Consider the following 19,424-nt stretch of genomic DNA (forward strand, 5'->3'; position numbering starts at 1 on the left):
AACCTGTCATGAATAGTTGGCTGAAAAACAAAGATTAGGAGCATTCTAATGTGATGTCTCTGTGAACTATCCTCATTATAATAGTAAAAATCATGCCCCTGGGCTGGGACACCCCAGCCCAACAAGGGACCATTCCTTTCTGAGGATGCGCAGAATGATTCTGTCATGTCAGCATTATGCTAATTATGTAACCAATCGGAGGCTAGGGGATTGTACAAACATGTAAATGTATTGATAAGGAACTGTATAAAGAGTGGTGCAGAAAATCCTTAGGTGTGCCAGCTTTGTGAGAAACCACCTGGTACCCAGACTTCTGCAACTCTGAAATAAACAATATCTCAATCTAGTGTGTGGATTGGCTTATTGCACACTGGCTAACAAATCCAAACTTTTTATTGGACAACAATTTTTGGTGACACAGATGGGACAGCCTTAGAGCCTTTCCCAGATCGTCTTGCTGGCTGCCAGTGGGGAGAAGGGATTTGCAGGACTCCAGCGTGAACCGACCATTTTGATCGGGGACTCCCGGGATCCTCTCCCTGTCCGGAAGCAGTAAGCGACTCAGTGGTGCAATGCCAAATGTGGGTGAGGTATTATTTTTGGTTAAGGTTGTAAAGGGGGGTTAGGAGGCTTTGTTAAAGAGTTTTGGTTTGGGCCAGCATTTGTAATAAATAATTTCATGCATGTAGATGGTGACATCCAGAGTGTATGAAGTTGTGGGTCAGTTGTAATATTGTTAAGTAGTTTCATACACATAGATGGCAGCGACCAGAGTTGTGGGTATAGACCATTTCGTGTGGTAAAATGGGGACTAGTCCTTCCTCAGAACCAACTCCTTGTTCACCTTTAGGATGCATCCCTAAGAACTGGAATAAGTTTGGTGGGGATCCCCTAAATAAAGGAAAACTGAAGCAATATTGCATGCAGTGGTGGACTAAATACAAATTAGATGATAGGGAAAAATGACTGAGATTGGGTACTTTGCATTATAATACTATTTTATAACTGATGTTATTTTGTCAAAACAGGCAAATGGGATAAATAGGTAATTAAGCACCTTATTTAGATTTTTTTTTCTTTATGGGATGATCATGAGACTAGGAAAAATGTAAACTGTTAATCAATGATGGTAATGTAATGATGATGATGTCTGATAAAGAGATTAAGCATCTATCTAGGTGTTGCTCAGCATGTAGTATCAGAAAGAGGTGTTTGAAACAAGGTGAAGAGGAAGAGGATGTACAGCTTTTGGTATCCAATGAAAGAGATTCAGATCGAGGAAGCATTGTAGATGAAAGGCAAGGGAGTGAAGACTTTAGGGGAGTGGTAGGATTTAGTCCAATTGCAGGGAGAATTGAGGGCACAAAATCCGGTAGCATTTCAGGCCCCACTTCGGGAAGCAGTATGACCCCAGGGATTAATGTTTTTTGTAAAAGTACCATTATAAATTGGAAAGAGTCAGCCGCGTCCTACAGAGAAAATCCTGAGAAGGTCATTTCAAATGACTGTACTTAATCACAATCCTGACTGGAAGACATGCAGGTTTTGTTAAATGTTGAAAGAGAGACAGTTGGTGTTAGAGAAGGCTAATGAGGAAAATAGGAAGATTAATGTAAGGGAAGGGCTGGAGAGGTTCATGCCAGAGCAAGAACCTCCTTGGGATCCAAATATAGATGGAGGTAAAACGCTTGTAAAACCATATCAGCAGTTAATTTTGTATGGGATTGTGGAAAACACTCTGTGGCCAATAACATAGGCTCAGGCGAGGATCTCAGTGAAGTAGCATTTTTATTCACAATTGCAATGGCGGGTGTCCTGCAAGCAGGAGCGTGCCTTTTAATTACATAGCACAGTTTATATACTTTCTCTCTCAATGAGTGGGACCCTCCCCTGTTTCCCCATTGACTGGGTACTCCAGATTCACAACCTATCCGACGCTTCACAGATAATACATGGCTTTCAGTTGCCAGCCTGTTATTTTTCAATTTTCTTGTGACTTTTTACTCTATGAGGTGGCAATATTCCTTCCCTTATCTGACTTGAGTTGACACTGTGATTTTCGCTTAATTGCACTAAGGAGTCTTGTTGTCTGCATTTTACAAGGTTGTCTGGTAAGCTTTCTTATCACTGCAAGCATATCTCAATACCACATTCCTTCCTCCTAAACAATGTAACATCTCTTTACAAAAACACAAAAACACTCTTTCTTACAGGATTAAGCATGGGTACTGAAGCCTAAGAATATTTCTAAATTATATCAAGTAACTCAGGGTCCTGATGAGCACCAGTCAGCATTTTATGAAAGATTATGCGAAGTAGCTAGGAAATGGATGGACTTAAATCCTGTTGAGGCAAATAAAGTAACATTTAATATGCTGTTTATAGGACAATCAGCCCCCGATATCCATTAGAAGTTGCAGAGAGGAGATGGAGTTTCAGGAATGTCTATTTCCTAATTAATTGAGATGAGATGAAGTAGAAAGGGAGAAAAGACAAAAAGAGAAACAGAAGAATGCAAAAATGCAGGAAAGTTTGCTTGCAACAGCTATGGTTCAAACCCAAACATCGTCAAGTGGTAAAGGATTTCAAAAAGGAGGAAGAGGCAGGTTGATGGGAAATCGAAGCAGAGGAAGAGGACAAGGGATAATATATATATAATATATAATATCTACCCCTTGCCCATCTGACTCATTGGGATTAAATCAGAGCACATCTTGTCAGGAGGAGGGGCATTGAAGGAATGAATGCCCAAAACTGAACCAATCCAGAGAGACAAAATTAACAAGTGTTCCTGATGAGGACTTGTTAATGATTGGTACGGAAGAATCAGATTGAAGGGAACCGGGGTCAGAATTATCCAGTATCCCAGCAGAGCCCCTGGTTCCAGTAAAGCCAGGGAATGAGATTACAGTTTTTTTTAGTAGATACAGCAAACACTTATTTGGTAGTAAACATTTGCAAGGGACCATTGAGTAAATTCTCTATGTCAGTGATTGGGGCCATGGGAAAGTGAGAGTTTAAACCCTTCTTGCAACCAATTAAATGTGAAATTAAGAAATGAGTTTTGACTCATGAATTTTTATACTTGCTGCAATGTCCCCTTCCTCTGTTTAGGGCGAGACCTATTAAATAAACCAGGTGCCCAAATAACCTTCGAGAAAGGAAAAATCCAAGTACATATTCCAGACAACAGAGGGGTGGGAGGAAAAAAGAGGTCAATTAGTGTTTCAGTGTCTCTTTGGATTTCCTCCTGTGGTTATCCATAACAAATCCACACACCCCGCAACAAATTGATGATCAGCTTATCTATTCTGCTTTTTGTGTAAAACATCTAAGGGCAGATGAAATGCTCGGATTTTCAAGCCCTTTTTCCCATTGGCAGAAACTAGTTCTGAGAAAATATTCAAAAAAAAAAATAGAAAAACCCTAGAAAACCCTAGAAATAGTGTTCTGAGAAAATTTTATCAGAGTACTAACTTCTGAATATATTTTTTTCTAAGATATATGGTTCAATACATCTTTCTTATTATGTGTAATATTCTCATATTCAACGTTTACTGTCAGCTTAATCTTTCATGAATAAAATCATAGTGAAGAAAATTTGATAATATTTTTGGCTCTCTGCAAGGGTTAACAAATTAATTCTTCTGTATTTATACTGTAAATTAGAATTCAAATTGCTGTTTCTGTCATTGTTCATGACAACATTCACTATTTCATAGCAAATCATTCCGAGTATCTAGAAGTAGCCTAGTTATTTTTTATGTGAATTTATTTTTTAAAATAACACCTTAAATAATAACTATGAAGAAAAGAATATATTCAGAGCTTAGTGATATTCAGTAATTTGATAAACTGCACAGAGTCTATTGGTGTCTTCCCCTAGAATGAATCATGGTAGCCTTAGGTTATTTTATCAGTGACTAACTCTGACCAAGTAGGTCATCCTTGTGCTTGGAAGTAATCAAATACACAAAAACTTCATTTCCTACAGCAGACATCTAGCCTGGGGAGAGCCCAAACTGCCTGGTGCACTAAATTTGCGTGCAACTGCTGGATCCAAACAAATTTTTTTTTTTGAAGCATCTTTTATGAAAGTTAACTAAAACCTCCAGTGCACTGCTGCTTTATGGTTGAAAACCACCATTAAGCAATAGCAGAAGAGTTGTTGTAGTTAAAAAGTCATTACAGTTTTATTGCAGTTTCAGATTATTTGCTAACTGACTTGGATGCATTTCACGTACTGTAGGCTTAATAACTTTATCAGAACTTTCTGCCTGGATGAAGGAATTTCAGGTGCCAGACATCACACTAGATGATCATAGCTCTCCCTTCTGATAACAATATCCGGAGAGATTTTTTTTAATCAGTCAGTGTGAGTTTGTTTCTTTTAGCTCCAAAGAGTGCGATTTATCCTCCTACCATTTTGTAACTGATAATGATCTCTGCTAAATGAGTTAACTGTCACTTAAGAGATTCATGTTTCTCTATCCATGTGTCTGTGTTGACACTACAGAGTAAATATCAAGAAAAAGATATTTTCAGATAAAATTATATTGGTTTATATTTCTTAGACATTTTATCATATTATTTGTCTTTACCCAGAATTTAATAATTAAAAATTCTGAATTGTTGGTAGTTCCATGTGTGAAATCCAAGCAAATTTATATGAAAATCATAATGATTATGCTGTCCTTTTGTACTATTTACTGGAAGCTATGAAAATGTCCATTTTCTTCCCTCTTTTATGCCAATATTGCTCTTTTTTCTGTTGCACTTCTTCCTATCCCACATCCTACTTCTTTTCCCAAGTCTTCCCTTCTCTTCTCCTCAGTAGTATAATGGTGTCACTGTCTTGCATTCCTGTTGTTTCTCCCTGTCTTTAGTTATCTTAACGATTTGGACCGCATAGCAGATTCAACCTACCTGCCAACTCAGCAAGATGTGCTTAGAGTTCGAGTCCCAACAACAGGGATCATTGAATATCCATTCGACTTACAAAGCGTCATTTTCAGGTAGAAAAAAGTAGACAGATGCTTTGTTTCTTTTTATTCTTTTCCTTTTATATTAGTAATACCATGTACAGGGTATTGGTTAAAAGTACAAATTATTCTATGTTTAAAGTTTGAGATAATTTTATGTAATTTTATGTTTTTGTCCATATATGAAGGGCAGCTATCATTAAAGATGTCAAGAGGATGAGAGACAAATAGACTTTTTCTGAAGTGAATTACTGACAGAAAAACTGGAAGCAATTTTTCAGTAGAATGAGTATAGCTGTTTCATTATGAATAATAATAAGAAAATGCAATCACATTTCCTTCTGATTCATGTAAATTATGAAATGTGAAGGTACCACTTCTGTACTTGATTTTTAGAGAGAAGTGATATTTTGTGAGTTTACTACCGCTCCAACAAATGATTTTCCCCACAGCTCATTCTGAGTGCAAAAACAGTTGCTTAAAGAATAACTATCAATTACAATTGCAATTAAGACACCCGAGTGTCTAGTTACATTGAGATGCCTAATGAATTAGGAGTACACTCTGCAGGCAAATTTCAGTTTTTATTTTGGCTATTAAGTTTAGTAAATACATTGTATTCAGTTTATGCTCTTAAAATTAGGCAGCTGTAATAAGCTGGGCAACTTTAATCCTAACCCATAAGCTCTCAGTCAGCTCCTCCCTCATCCATCTCCAGGCAGAGCTCCATGCACTCTAGCTCACATAGAAAACAAGACCCCCCTCCTCATCTCCCCAGCCTGTCCTTCCTAAAAAGCCTGTATATTTTCATTGCAACATTTCAGTCATGGGAATTATCCCACCGTGTCCATGATCCCAGAAAGATTGTAGCCCTGCAACTGTATGCACTTCTCTAACTCATCTTGTTTATTTCCCATCCTACATGCATACATGTATACAGGCAATTTAGAGACGCACCCCAACATGTTGGATGTGGGGGACTTATCCATAATGGTGCCTTGTAGACACATCCTTGCTTACCTGCAAGTGCTGGAGGTGACCCTGCTTAACCCCCATTTTGTTGATTTTGCAATTCCTCCCTTTCACATTACCCCATGCCCTTTGTTCAGCAGCCCTGTCTATGAGTCCCTCACAGGACTGCTGGTTACTCTCTCCCTCCCCCCCCTTTGTTCCTCCCCTGGGGAGGAACAAACTCATGCACCAGTATATCCTGGGAGCCACACAGAGTCTATTGCTGCTTTTCTGTCAAGCTGCTTGACAGAAAATGACCTAGGGGATTCTGGTGGACACCAAGTTGAACATGAGCCAGCAATGTGCCCTTGCCACAAAGAAGAAATCCTGGGCTGCATTAGGCAAAGTACTGCCAACAGGTCAAGAGAGGTGATCCTTTCCCTCTATTCAGCATTGGTGAGGCTGCATCTCTGTTTGGTTCTGGGCTCCCCATTAGAAGAGAGACATGGAGCTACTGGAAAGAGTTCAACGAAGGGCCATGAAGATGATCAAGGGACTGGAGTATCTTTCCTAGGAGGAAAGGCTAAGAGAGTTGGGACTGTTCAGCCTAGAGAAGGCTCAGATAGGATCTCATCAATGTCTATAAATACTTGAAAGGAGGCTGCAATGAAGACAGATCCAGGCTCTTTTCATTGGTGCCCAGTGTCAGAACAAGAGGCAATGGGCACAAACTTCTTTACTGTGCGGGTGACTGAGCACTTGAAGAGGTTGCCCAGAGAGGTTGTGGAGTCTCCCTCTTTGGAGATCTTCAAAAGCTGTCTGGACTTGGTCCTGGGCAAGTGGTCCTGCTTGAGCCAGGCAGGTTGGACCAGATGACCTCCAGAGGTCCCTTCCAACCTGAACAATTCTACAATTCTGTGAAATATTAATGGAATTATTATTTTTTTAAGAAAAACAAACCAAACTGTGTTTTCATCTAAATTCTTGAATTCAATGTTCCATATGTGACTGTATGTTTATCTGCTAAGGTATTTGTAGAATTTATGTGGTCATTGTTAATTTTGCAGAATGGTGGATGTAGGAGGCCAACGATCAGAAAGAAGAAAATGGATACATTGCTTTGAAAATGTCACATCTATCATGTTCCTAGTAGCCCTTAGTGAATATGATCAAGTGCTTGTGGAGTCAGACAATGAGGTAAGAAAACATCAGCATAAACGACCAGCTTTGAAGAAAAAATAATTCCACTAAAAATTATTTTAAATTTTATTTAAAATTTGGTTAAAACACAAGTTTTTGGAAAGCTTCAGTAGAAATGTGTGTGTTTTTACATAATTATTTGGAGATTAAAATTGTTGGACTAGTAAAGTATACTGATTGAACAGTTTGTGCTAAACATCAAAATTCAAATTTGTTAGTTCTTCTAAGACATTTTCAAAGCAGACTGGCTTGTCAAGGCCCATCTGTTTTCCAAATGTCTACCAGCAGTTGTATGCAACTGCATGTAATAGAATGAGAAGTTCTACAGGGATCAAGAGGGTAAGCCTCAAATAATATGACACAAACCGATCTCCTCAATGGAGAGTCAGTGCAACCTATCTATTTTGTGTTAAAGTGGATTGGAATTGACCGTAGAGAGATGTTCTTACTGTAGCTAATTGTACAGTTAATGTTGTGTAGCAGAGCCATAAAAATCTGCAGTGGGAATGAAAACAATTCATAAGTTATTTGACCCTATGGGTTCACAATCCTAGGGTTTTATGATCCTAAAGTACTAAACTTCATTATATTGACTTAAAGTATAAGATTTATATTCACTTATATTTTCTAATTGTATTGTTATTTCAAAGAATAACAGAAGTAAGAAGTTAGTGATGTTTGAATTAAGCAGGCAAAATGTAGTAGTGCCCAATGTTTTGTATACAGTTTACAGAGTAGGAAGCTTATTTAATACTTGGATTTTTTTTCCTTCATGAAGACTATTCCAGTTATTCAGCAAACTTCTTTTTATTTTTGTATTCCTCTAATGTCGCAGGTATCAGAAATTTTTTATTTCTTTTCCTAAGACATACATCTTTGATGTTTTGTTAATTATTTTTCTCAGCATAATGATCTAACAGAATGACGCTAACAGTATTGTGCTTTTAACTAGAACCCAAGTATAGAACATAGGGTGGAATATGAATGTCACAAGAAAAATAGTAGTGCAAATAGCCTGCAGCATAAAATACATCCTGCTTTGTGGGGTAGGGAAAGCATTTATACTCTTCTAGAGATTAATTTAAGACTGTAATGTGTGCTATAAATAGGCTCCTAGTCTTTGAACATTTTGGTTTATGGTAAATGTAAATCATTGAAATAGTCTTTTGAGGAGGAGATAACAGAAACCTCACTTTCACAATTTTGCATATATGTTAGTGTGTTAAATTATTTCTTACTGTGGTGGGTTAACCTTGGCTGGTAGCCAGGTGCTCATCAAGCTTCTCTCTCACTCCCCCTGCTCAGCAAGACAGGGGAGAAAAATAAGATGAAAAGGCTTGTGGGTTGAGATAAGGACAGGGAGCTCACTCAGGAATTATTGTCGTGGGCAAAACAGACTCGACTTGGTGAAGATTCATTTAATTTATTGCCAGTTAATAGTAGAATAGGATAGTGAGAACTAAAAAAAACCCAAACTAACTAAAAACACCTACCCACCACCCACCACCCTTCTTCCCAGGCTAAAATTCACCCCCGATTCTTCTACCTCCTCCCCCTCAATTTGCATGGGGGGTAGAGAATGGGGGTTGCGGCAGTTCATAACAGTACATCTCTGCAGCTCCTTCCTCTCCACACTCTTCCCCTGCTCCAGTGTGGGGTCCCTCCCACTGGACACAGTCCTTCAGGAAGTGCTCCAACATGGATCCTTCCTGTGGGATGCAGTTCTTCAAGAACTGCTCCAGCATGGGTCCATACCATGGAGTACAGTTCTTCAGGAATGGACTACTCCAGCGTGGGTCCCCTACAGAGCTACCGTTCCTGCCATGAGCCCACTCTTTAATTGAACTTTCCAGAGGCTTCAGTTTCCTTCAGGGCATATCCACCTGCTCTGGCATGGGGTCCGCCACAGACTGCACTTTGGACATCTGCTCCGCTGTGGTCCTCCATGGTCTTCAGGGGGACAACCTGCTTAACCATGGTCTTCTCCATGGGTTGCAGGGGAATCTCTGCTTCAGCGTCTTGAGCACCTCCTCCCCTTGCTTCTTCACTGACCTTGGTGTCTTGAGAGTTTTCTCTCACATCTTTTCTTACTCTTCTCTCTCACAGCTGCTGCACAGCATTTTTTTCCCCTTTCTTAAATATGTCAACACAAAAGCACAACCAGCATCACTCATTGTCTAAGCTTTGGCCAGTGGTGGGTCCCTTTTGGAGATGGCTGGAACTGGCTGTGTCAGACATAGCGGCAGCTCCTGGTCTCACAGATGACATCTTTGCAGCCTCTTCTACGCACACACCCCCCCCCCCCCCCCGCCCCCTGCTCCTGCTACCAAAACCTTCCCACATAAACCCAATACAATAACTTAGACGTTCTTTAGAAGCTGGAACAATATCTTCCTGGGCTTTCCAAGTATACAATCTTGCCCTGTGTTCTCATCAGCTACAACTGTTCACATGTTACAAACTGAATGGAATATATGGACTGAACACTTCCCTTCTGTCCTGGGCTCTACTACCACTTTAAAATGACTGAAGTGATACTTTTCAATGATTTTTTTTTCAACTCTTATAAAAAAGATCTTACTCATAAAGCTCTCCTGATTTCTTAAGTTTTCACTTTCAAAATGTTTTGTGGAGGTAAAAGCTCTAAAACTCTTCTTTCTCTCGAAGATGGTTCTTCTACCTCACTGATAAACTATTTAAGTTTCTTAATAACAACAGTGAAAAACTTTTGAACCTTTTTGTCTTTCAGTTTGAAATGTTCATAACTTAATTCAAACCATTTTTTTTCTAAGTGTCCTGGTTTCAGTTAGGACAGAGTTAATTTTCCTCCTAGTAGCTGGTAGGGTGCTATGTTTTGGATTAGGATGAGAAGAGAGCTGATAACATGCTGATGTTTTAATTGTTGCAGAGCAGTGCTTACACCAGGCCAAGGACTTTTCAGCTTCTCGCTCTGTCCTGCCAGCGAGCAGGCTAGGGGTGCAGCAGGAGCTGGGAGGGGACAGACCCAGGACAGCTGACCCAAACTGGCCAAAGGGGTATTCCATACCATCTGACGTCATGCTAAACAATATATAGGGGTGGCTAGCCGGGGTGGGGGGGCTGGCTGCTCGGGGATAGGCTGGGCATCGGTCAGCGGGTGGTGAGCAATTGCATTGTGCATCATTGTTTCGTACACATTATTATTAATACTATTATCATTATTATTATTATTGTTATTATTATTATTTTCCTGTCTTAATAAACTGTCTTTATCTCAACTCACAGGTTTCACTTTCCCGTTTCTCTCCCCCATCCCAGAGAGGGAGGGGGAGGGTGAGTGAACGGCTGTGTGGTGTTTAGCTGCCGGCCGGGTTAAACCACAACAGTAAGTCATACATACAGCAAAGCCTTTGACACGGTCTCTCACCATATTCTCCAGGAGAAACTGGAAGCTCATGGCTTGGACAGGTACACTCTTTGCTGGGTTAAAAACTGTTTGGATGGCCAGGCCCAGAGAGTGGTGGTGAATGGAGTGAAATCCAGCTGGAGACCGATCACGAATGGTGTTCCCCAGAGGTCGGTGTTGGGGCCCATCCTCTTTAATATCTTTACTGATGATTTGGGTGAGGAAATTGAGTTTACCCTCAGTAAGTTGGCAGGCGACACCAAGTTGGGGGGAAGTGTCGATCTGCGGGAGGGTAGGAAGGCCCTACAGAGGGACCTGGACAGGATGGGTTGATGGGCAGAGGCCAATGGGATGAGGTTCAACAAGACTAAGTGCCAGGTCCTGCGCTTCGGTCACAATAACCCCATGCAGCGCTACAGGCTTGGGGCAGAGTGGCTGGAAAGCTGTGCAGAGGAGATCACAGGGAGATCACTCAATAATTATTGTCACGGGCAAAACAGACTCACCATAGGAAGATTAATTTTTATTTTTTTTTTGCCTCTTACTAACAAGCTATAGGAGTGAGAAACAAAGAAAACAAACTAAAAGCACCTTCCCACTATCGACCCTCTTCCACCTCTTCCCCCCAAGCAGCACAGGGGAATGGGGGAATGGGGGTTGCTGCCGTTCTATAGCTTCTCCTCTACCGCTCCTTCACAGTCACTCTCTTCCCTTTCGCCAGCATAGGGTCCCTACCATGGGATGCAGTCCTTCTCAAACTGATTCTACGTGGGCTTCCCACAGGCAGCAGCTCTTCAAGAACTGCTCCAAATATGGGTTCATAACACGGGGTCTATCCAGGAGCACACTGCTCCAACCTGGGTCCCCCACAGGCAGCGTCTCCTGCCAGATCACCTGCTCCTGTGTGGGCTCCTCTCCATGGGCTACAGGTCTGACCCCAAGTCTGCTCTGGTAGGGGATCTCCATAGGCCGCAGCCTCCTTCAGGTCAGATCCACCTGCTCCACCGTGGTCTCCTCCACGGGCTGCAGCGTGGAACCCTGCTCTACCGTGGTACACCATGGGCTGCAGGAGGACAGCCTGCTTCACCATGGTCCTCTCCACAGGCCACAGGGGATCTTCTGCTCTGGTGCCTGGAGCACCTTCTCCCCCTCCTTCTTCATTGACCTTGGTGTCTGCAAGACTGTTCATCACTCCTCACTCTCCCAGCTGCTGTTCTGCAGCAGTTTTTTCCCTTTCTCAAATATGGTCTCGCAGAGGTACAAACAACATCACTTATTTGCTCAGATCTGGCCAGCGGCAGGGCCCTTTGGAGTATGCTGAAACTGGCCCTTATCTAACATGTGGCAGCTTCTGGATTCTTCTCACAGAAGCCACCCCTACAGCCCCCCACTACCAAAACCTTGCCATGTATACTCACTACACACTGTACTCTGCTCTGGTGAGGCCGCACCTTGAGTACTGTGTTCAGTTTTGGGCCCGTCACTAAAAAAAAAAAGACATTGAGGCCCTGGAACATGTCCAGAGAAGGGCTACAAAGCTGGTGAAGGGTCTGGAACACAAGTCCTATGAGGAGCAGCTGAGGGAACTGGGGTTGTTTAGTTTGGAGGAGAGGAGGCTCAAGGGAGACCTTGTTGCTCTCTACAACTACCTGAAAGGCCTCTTCTCACAGTTAACTAGTGATAGGACAGGAGGGAATGACCTCACGTTGCTCCAGGGGAGGTTTAGGTTGGAAATTAGGAGAAATTTCTTCTCAGAAAGAGTAGTCAGGCATTGGAACAGGTTGCCCAGGGAGGTGGTGGAGTCACCATCCTTGGGGGTGTTTAAGGAAAGGCTGGACGTGGTTCTTAGGGACATGGTTTAGTGGGTGATATTGGTGGTAGGGTAATGGTTGGACCAGATGATCTTGGAGGTCTTTTCCAACCTTAATGATTCTATGATTTTATACAAAACCTTGGGGCACATACTAGCAGCCTTACCTCTGGGGTGGATCGAGTCTTTCTTGGAGCTAAGCACCAATCTGGGCAACTTAGTTTTGGCTTTCAGTAAGCTGTAGCCTCTCTATATAGTTTTGGGTTTTTTTTGGTATACCAGAACACTGCTTTATTCCCATCCTTTTCCCTTCTCCAGTCCCATAAATCATGAATGCATTTATTCCACATAAAGAAAAGTGTATTTTTCTCTGAACGTGGGTGTGACAAATATAACATTTGTGTTATTTCTCACCTGAAATTAAACTATTTACAAGAAACATTGCTTTTATTCCTCACTGTGGTGTAACAGGTTCATTAGGAAAGACAATAACTGAACTTGAGTGCTTTGTTAATCAGTCAATGAATATTTTTCACTCTGTAAAATTCAAATAACTTTTAAATTGTGAAATGGTATTAAAATTTCAGCACGAAAGTGAGAGTGTGAATAAATGCCCGACTTTCTTCTTATGCACAGCATCAGCGTGATACTGTGGTAGAATCTAATCCTTCTTTGATCGTTATGCCTGTCTTCTTTTTAAGAAATGTGACTCAAAAACTTGCACTGTTCTGCTACTCCTCTTGCATTGCTTTCAATGGCCTGATTAAACAGTATGTTTTTTGTAAGATGGCCTACTTTCTTCTTCTAATTAGTCCACTTCATGATATCGCCTGTCTTATTCCTTGTACCTTGCTTTAACAAAGAAAACTATACTTTTAAATTATCTGTGCAATTATTTTCAGTTAACACATAGTTTCATTAATCTCATTTTCTTTTATAAATTTACACCTATAACAACTACTATTTGCCATTCAGCACATCTGTGTTTGTTTTATGAACGGTCATCAGTCTGAAACTATTAGAACTCTTAAGACTGAGGTTTGTATTTTCAAAATGTAGTGCATAATAGACTAGCTGCTGTAAATGGGTTTCTTCCCTTGTTTAGCTTACTCAAGAGAAATGAATTTGGATTATAAATCAGATGAGTCTACAGTAATTTGAGAGGTATCGCTAGTATATCTCAAGGGCTTTTTACTCACTGGATATGTGTAAGGTTGAGTTAAACACAATTTCTGACTTCATACACTTGGAGGAATTAAGTATTCAAAGTTCAGAGGAATGTACTATAACTACTCTCTAAGGGTATCATAGAATCATAGAACGGCTTGGGATGGAAGGGACCTTAAAGATCATCTAGTTTCAACCCCCCTGCCATGGACAGGGATGCAACCACTAGAGCAGGTTGCCCAGGGCCTTGTCCAACCTGGTCTTGAACACCTCCAGGGATGGGGCATCCACAACCTCTCTGGGCAACCTGTTCCACTGCCTCACCACCCTCTGAGGGAAGAACTTCCTCCTAACCTCTATTCTAAATCTCCCTTCTTTTAGATTAAAGCCATTTCCCCTTGTCCTGTCACTGTCTGCCTGAGCAAAAAGTTGTTCTCCATCTTTTTGAAGAGGGTGAAAAATGAGTGGAGAGCTTGTGGGTGAGAATTAAGGGGCAGGCTACTAAGGGTGACACTGTTGTGGGGGTCCCCTGCTGAATGAGGAGGGTGTCCTGGTAACGGGGGACGCTGAGAAGGCAGAGATACTGAATGCCTTCTTTGCTTTGGTCTTTGCTTCAAAGACTCCCCCCCGGGACTCCTGGACCCTGGAGGGAGGAAAAAGAGTCTGGGAAATGGAGACCTCCCCCCTGGTTGACGAGGGAGTGGTTCGGGAGCATCTGAGTGGGATCAATGAACACAAATCCACGGGCTCCAATGGGATGCATCCATGTGTGATGAGGGAGTTAGCGGAGGTGATCGCTGAACCGCTCTCTATCATCTTTGAAAGGTCCTGGAGAACAGGAGAGGTGCCTGAAGACTGGAGGATAGCCAGTGTCACTCCGGTCTTCAAGAAGGGAAAGGAGGAGGATCCGGGAAACTACAGGCCAGTCAGTCTCACCTCTGTCCCTGGAAAGGTGTTGGAACAGCTTGTTCTGGATGCCATCTCCAAGCAATTGGAAGAGAAGAATGTTATGAGGAGTAGTCAGCATGGATTCACCAAGGGGAAATCGTGCTTGACCAACCTCCTTGCCTTCTATGATGGCATCACCAGCTGGGTAGACGGGGGGATAGCAGTGGATGTCATCTACCTTGACTTTAGCAAGGCTTCTGATACTGTCTCCCACGATGTCCTGCTAGCAAAGCTGACAAAGTGTGGGATAGATGAGTGGACAGTAAGGTGGGTTGAGAACTGGCTGACTGGCTGAGCTCAGAGGGTGGTGATCGGCGGCACAGAGTCCGGCTGCAGCCCTGTGACTAGCGGTGTTCCCCAGGGGTCGGTGCTGGGTCCGGTCTTGTTCAACATCTTCATCGACATGCAGAGAAAGTCTTGGGGTCCTGGTGGATGACAGGTTGACCATGAGCAGTGTGCCCTGGTGGCCAAGAAGGCCAATGGGATCCTGGCGTGCATTAAAGGGAGCGTGGCCAGCAGGTCAAGGGAGGTGATCCTGTCCCTCTACTCTGCCCTGGTCAGACCTCACCTGGAGTACTGTGTCCAGTTCTGGGCTCCCCGGTACAAAAAAGACAGGGATCTCCTGGAAAGAGTCCAGCTGAGAGCAACAAAGATGATACGGGACCTGAAGCATCTTCCCTATGAGGAAAGACTGAGAGACCTGGGTCTGTTCAGCCTTGAGAAGACTGAGAGGGGATCTTATCAATGATTACAAATATCTTAAGTGTGGGAGACAGTGGGATTTGGCCACCCTCTTTTCAGTGGTTTGTGGGGATAGGACAAGGGGCAACGGCCAAAAACTGGAGCACAGGAAGTTCCGCACCAACATGCGAAAGAACTTCTTCACGGTGAGGGTGATGGAGCGCTGGAACAGGCTGCCCGGGGAGGTTGTGGAGTCTCCTTCTCTGGAGATATTCAAGGCCCGTCTGGACGCCTACCTGGGCAGCCTGCTCTAGGGAACCTGTTTTGGCAGGGGGGTTGGACCCGATGGTCTCTTGAGGTCGATTCCAACCCCTACAATTCTGTGATTCTGTGATTTTTTGAGTCCCCTTTCAGTACTGAAAAGCTGCAAGGAGGTCACCCCGGAGCCTTCTCTTCTGTCAGCTGAATAGCCACAGCTCTTTCAGCCTTTCTTCATAGGAGAGATGCTCCAGCCCCTTGATCATCTTCATGGCCCTCCTCTGGACCTGCTCTAAGAGATCCACATCTTTCTTGTGCTGGAGGCTCCAGACCTGGATGCAGTACTCCAAGTGGGGCCTCACAAGGGCAGAACAGAGGGGGACAATCACCTCCCTTGACCTGCTGGCCACTCCTCTTTTGATGTAGCTCAGGATGCCGCTAGCCTTCTGCTGTCAATGAGTTTTTCTCCCAGTCTGTACTCATGTCTGGGATTGCCCCAACCCAGGTGCAGCACCTTGCACTTTGACTTGTTGAACCTCATTAGGTTCACATGGGTCCACTTCTCAAGCTTGTCCAGGTCCCTTTGAATGGCATCCCTTCCTTCTGTTGTATCGACTGCACTATTCAGCTTGGTGTCATCTGCAAACTTGCTGAGGGTGCGCTCAATCCCATTGTCTATATCACTGATAAAGACATTAAACAGTACTAGTCCCAAGACACACCTGAGGGACACCACTCGTCACTGGTTTCCACCTGGACATAGAGCCATTGACCACCACTCTCTGGGTGCGGCCTTCAAGCCAATTCCTTATCCACTCAATGGTCCACCCTTCAAATCCATCTCCAGTTTGGAGACCAGGATGTCAGGTGGGACCATGCCACAGGCCTTACAGAAGTCCAGGTAGATGACATCGGTAGGTCTTCCCTTATCAGCTGATGCAGTGACTCCATTATAGAAGGCCGCCAGATTGATCGGGCACAATTTGCCCTTGGTGAAGCCATGCTGGCTTTCTCAGATCACCTCCTGGTTTTTGAAGTGCCTCAACATTGCTTCCAGAAAAATCTTTCTGATGATCTTGCCAGGCACAGAGGTTGAGGCTCACCGGTCTGTAATTCCCCAGGTCTTCCTTTCCCTCCTTTTTAAAAATGGGAGTGATGGTTGGCTTTTTCCAGTCACCAGGGACTTCTCCTGACCGCCAAGACTTTTCTAATATGATGGAGATAGTCTTTGCAACTACATTAGCCACTTCCCTCAGGACCGGGTGGTCTCGAACCTGGGATGTCATGCATAGAAATGCGACAAGTGTTCAGACTGCCTGTCATTGAGAGCCCTGTGTAGGATGTTGCTTAAATGAAGCAAAAATGAAGCAAATCCATGAAATTGCAGTCTAGTGACAAAGATCTGTAATTAAAAAATTGGAGGTTTCAAACCTGAAGAAAAGCATGCATGGCTGCACAAGCTGTATTTTAACTATGACTCTTAACAAGCAATGCTCAGAAACAATGTAATCACTCCTCTCTTAAGTATATGTACAGTTTGTAAATAATTAAGCATCTGATTTTGGTGCATAAATACACAATGTGAAAAATTTAAACATCTCTTTCAAAAAGTTCAGATGGTATACTCGGAAATACAGTACAGCTCAGAGGAAGCAGTCTAGGAGGTTTCTGGAGAGTGTGGAAGATAGCTTCCTGATGCAGCTGGTTAGTGAGCCTACCAGGGGAGGTGCCCCGCTTGACCTTCTCTTCACAAACAGAGAAGGACTGGTGGGAGATGTGGTGATCGGGAGCTGTCTTGGGCAGAGTGAGCATGAAATGGTAGAGTTCTCTATTCTTGGCCAGGTCAGGAGGGGGATCAGTAAAACTGCTATCTTGGACTTCCGGAGGGCAGACTGAGCTGTTCAGGACACTGGTTGGCAGAGTCCCTTGGGAGGCAGTTCTGAAGGGCAGAGGAGTCCGGGAAGGCTGGGCACTCTTCAAGAAGGAAATCTTAAAGGCTCAGGAGCGGTCTGTCTCCACGTGCCCAAAGACAAGCCAGCGCGGAAGAAGACTGGCCTGGATGAACAGAGTTGTAGCTAGAGCTTAGGAAAAAAAAAGAGGGTTTATGACCTTTGGAGAAGAGGGCGGGCCACTCAGGAGGACTATAAGGATGTTGTAAGGCAGTGCAGGGACAAAATTAGAAAGGCCAAAGCTCATCTGGAGCTCAATCTGGCTACTGCCGTTAAAGATAACAGAAAATGTTTTTATAAATATGTAAACACAAAAAGGAGGACTAAGGAGAATCTCCACCCTTTACCGGATGCAGGCGGAGACTTAGTGACAAGAGATGAGGAAAAGGCTGAGGCGCTTAATGCCTTCTTTCTCTCAGTCTTTAGTGGCAAGACCAGTTGTTATCTGGATACCCAGTACCCTGAGCTGGTGGAAGGGGATGGTGAGTAGAATGTGGCCCTCATAATCCAAGAGGAAATGGTTGGCGACCTGCTACAGCACTTGGATGTACGCAAGCCGATGGGGCCGGATGGGACCCACCCAAGGGTGCTGAGAGAACTGGCGGAAGAGCTGGCCAAGCTGCTTTCCGTCATTTATCAGCAGTCCTGGCTATCAGGGGAGGTCCCAGTCGACTGGCGGCTAGCAAATGTGACGCCCATCTACAAGAAGGGCCCGAGGGTAGACCCGGGGAACTATAGGCCTGTTAGTTTGACTTCAGTGCCAGGGAAGCTCATGGAGCAGATTATCTTGAGTGTCATCAGGCGGCACTTGCAGGGCAACCAGGCGATCAGGCCCAGTCAGCATGGGTTTATGAAAGGCAGGTCCTGCTTGACAAACCTGATCTCCTTCTATGACAAAGTGACGCGCTTAGTGGATGAGGGAAAGGCTGTGGATGTGGTCTACCTTGACGTCAGTAAGGCTTTTGACACCGTTTCCCACAACATTCTCCTCAAGAAACTGGTTGCTCTTGGCTTGGACTGGCGTACGCTTCGTTGGGTTAAAAACTGGCTGGATAGCCGGGCCCAAAGAGTCGTGGTGAATGGAGTCAAATCCACTTGGAGGCCGGTCACTAGTGGAGTCCCCCAGGGCTCAGTACTGGGGCCAGTCCTCTTCAATATCTTTATCGATGATCTGGATGAGGGGATTGAGTGCACCCTCAGTAAGTTTGCAGATGACACCAAGTTAGGTGCATGTGTCGATCTGCTCGAGGGTAGGAAGGCTCTGCAGGAGGATCTGGATAGGCTGGACCGATGGGCTGAGGCCAACTGTATGAAGTTCAACAAGGCCAAGTGCCGGGTCCTGCACCTGGGGCACAACAACCCCAAGCAGCGCTACAGGCTGGGAGATGAGTGGCTGGAAAGCTGCCTGGCAGAGAAGGACCTGGGAGTATTGGTTGATAGTCGGCTGAATATGAGCCAGCAGTGTGCTCAGGTGGCCAAGAAGGCCAACAGCATCCTGGCTTGTACCAGAAACAGTGTGGCCAGCAGGTCTAGGGAAATGATTGTGCCCCTGTACTCGGCTCTGGTGAGGCCGCACCTTGAGTACTGTGTTCAGTTTTGGGCCCCTCGCTACAAGAAGGACATGGAGGTGCTCGAGCATGTCCAGAGAAGGGCAACGAAGCTGATGAGGGGTCTGGAGAACAAGTCTTATGAGAAGCGGCTGAGGGAGCTGGGATTGTTCAGTCTGGAGAAGAGGAGGCTCAGGGCGACCTTATCGCTCTCTAGAGGTACCTTAAAGGAGGCTGTAGCGAGGTGGGGATTGGTCTATTCTCCCATGTGCCTGGTGACAGGACGAGGGGGAATGGGCTAAAGTTGCGCCAAGGGAGGTTTAGGTTGGATATTAGGAAGAACTTCTTTACTGAAAGGGTTGTTAGGCATTGGAATGGGCTGCCCAGGGAAGTGGTTGAGTCACCATCCCTGGAGGTGTTTAAGAGATGTTTAGATGTTGAACTTAGTGATATGGTTTAGTGGAGGACTTGTTAGTGTTAGGTCAGAGGTTGGACCAGGTGATCTTGGAGGTCTCTTCCAACCTAGATTATTCTGTGATTCTGTGA

The 19,424-nt window shown here is 44.0% G+C and overlaps 1 protein-coding gene across 3 annotated transcripts in view; it reads left to right on the top strand.

The window, feature by feature from the left end:
- LOC308184778 (guanine nucleotide-binding protein G(q) subunit alpha-like) overlaps positions 1 to 19,424 on the top strand; it is a 135,435-nt gene that overhangs the window by 86,514 nt on the left and 29,497 nt on the right. For all 3 annotated transcript variants that reach the window (XM_080572318.1, XM_080572317.1, XM_080572319.1), the window contains exons 5-6: positions 4,887 to 5,015; positions 7,001 to 7,130. In XM_080572318.1, coding sequence (XP_080428444.1) covers positions 4,887 to 5,015; positions 7,001 to 7,130 — 259 coding nt within the window. The remainder of the gene's footprint in view (positions 1 to 4,886; positions 5,016 to 7,000; positions 7,131 to 19,424) is intronic.

The sequence above is a fragment of the Anser brachyrhynchus genome (assembly GCF_964034855.1).
Source record: "Anser brachyrhynchus genome assembly, chromosome: W".
NCBI lineage: Eukaryota > Metazoa > Chordata > Aves > Anseriformes > Anatidae > Anser > Anser brachyrhynchus.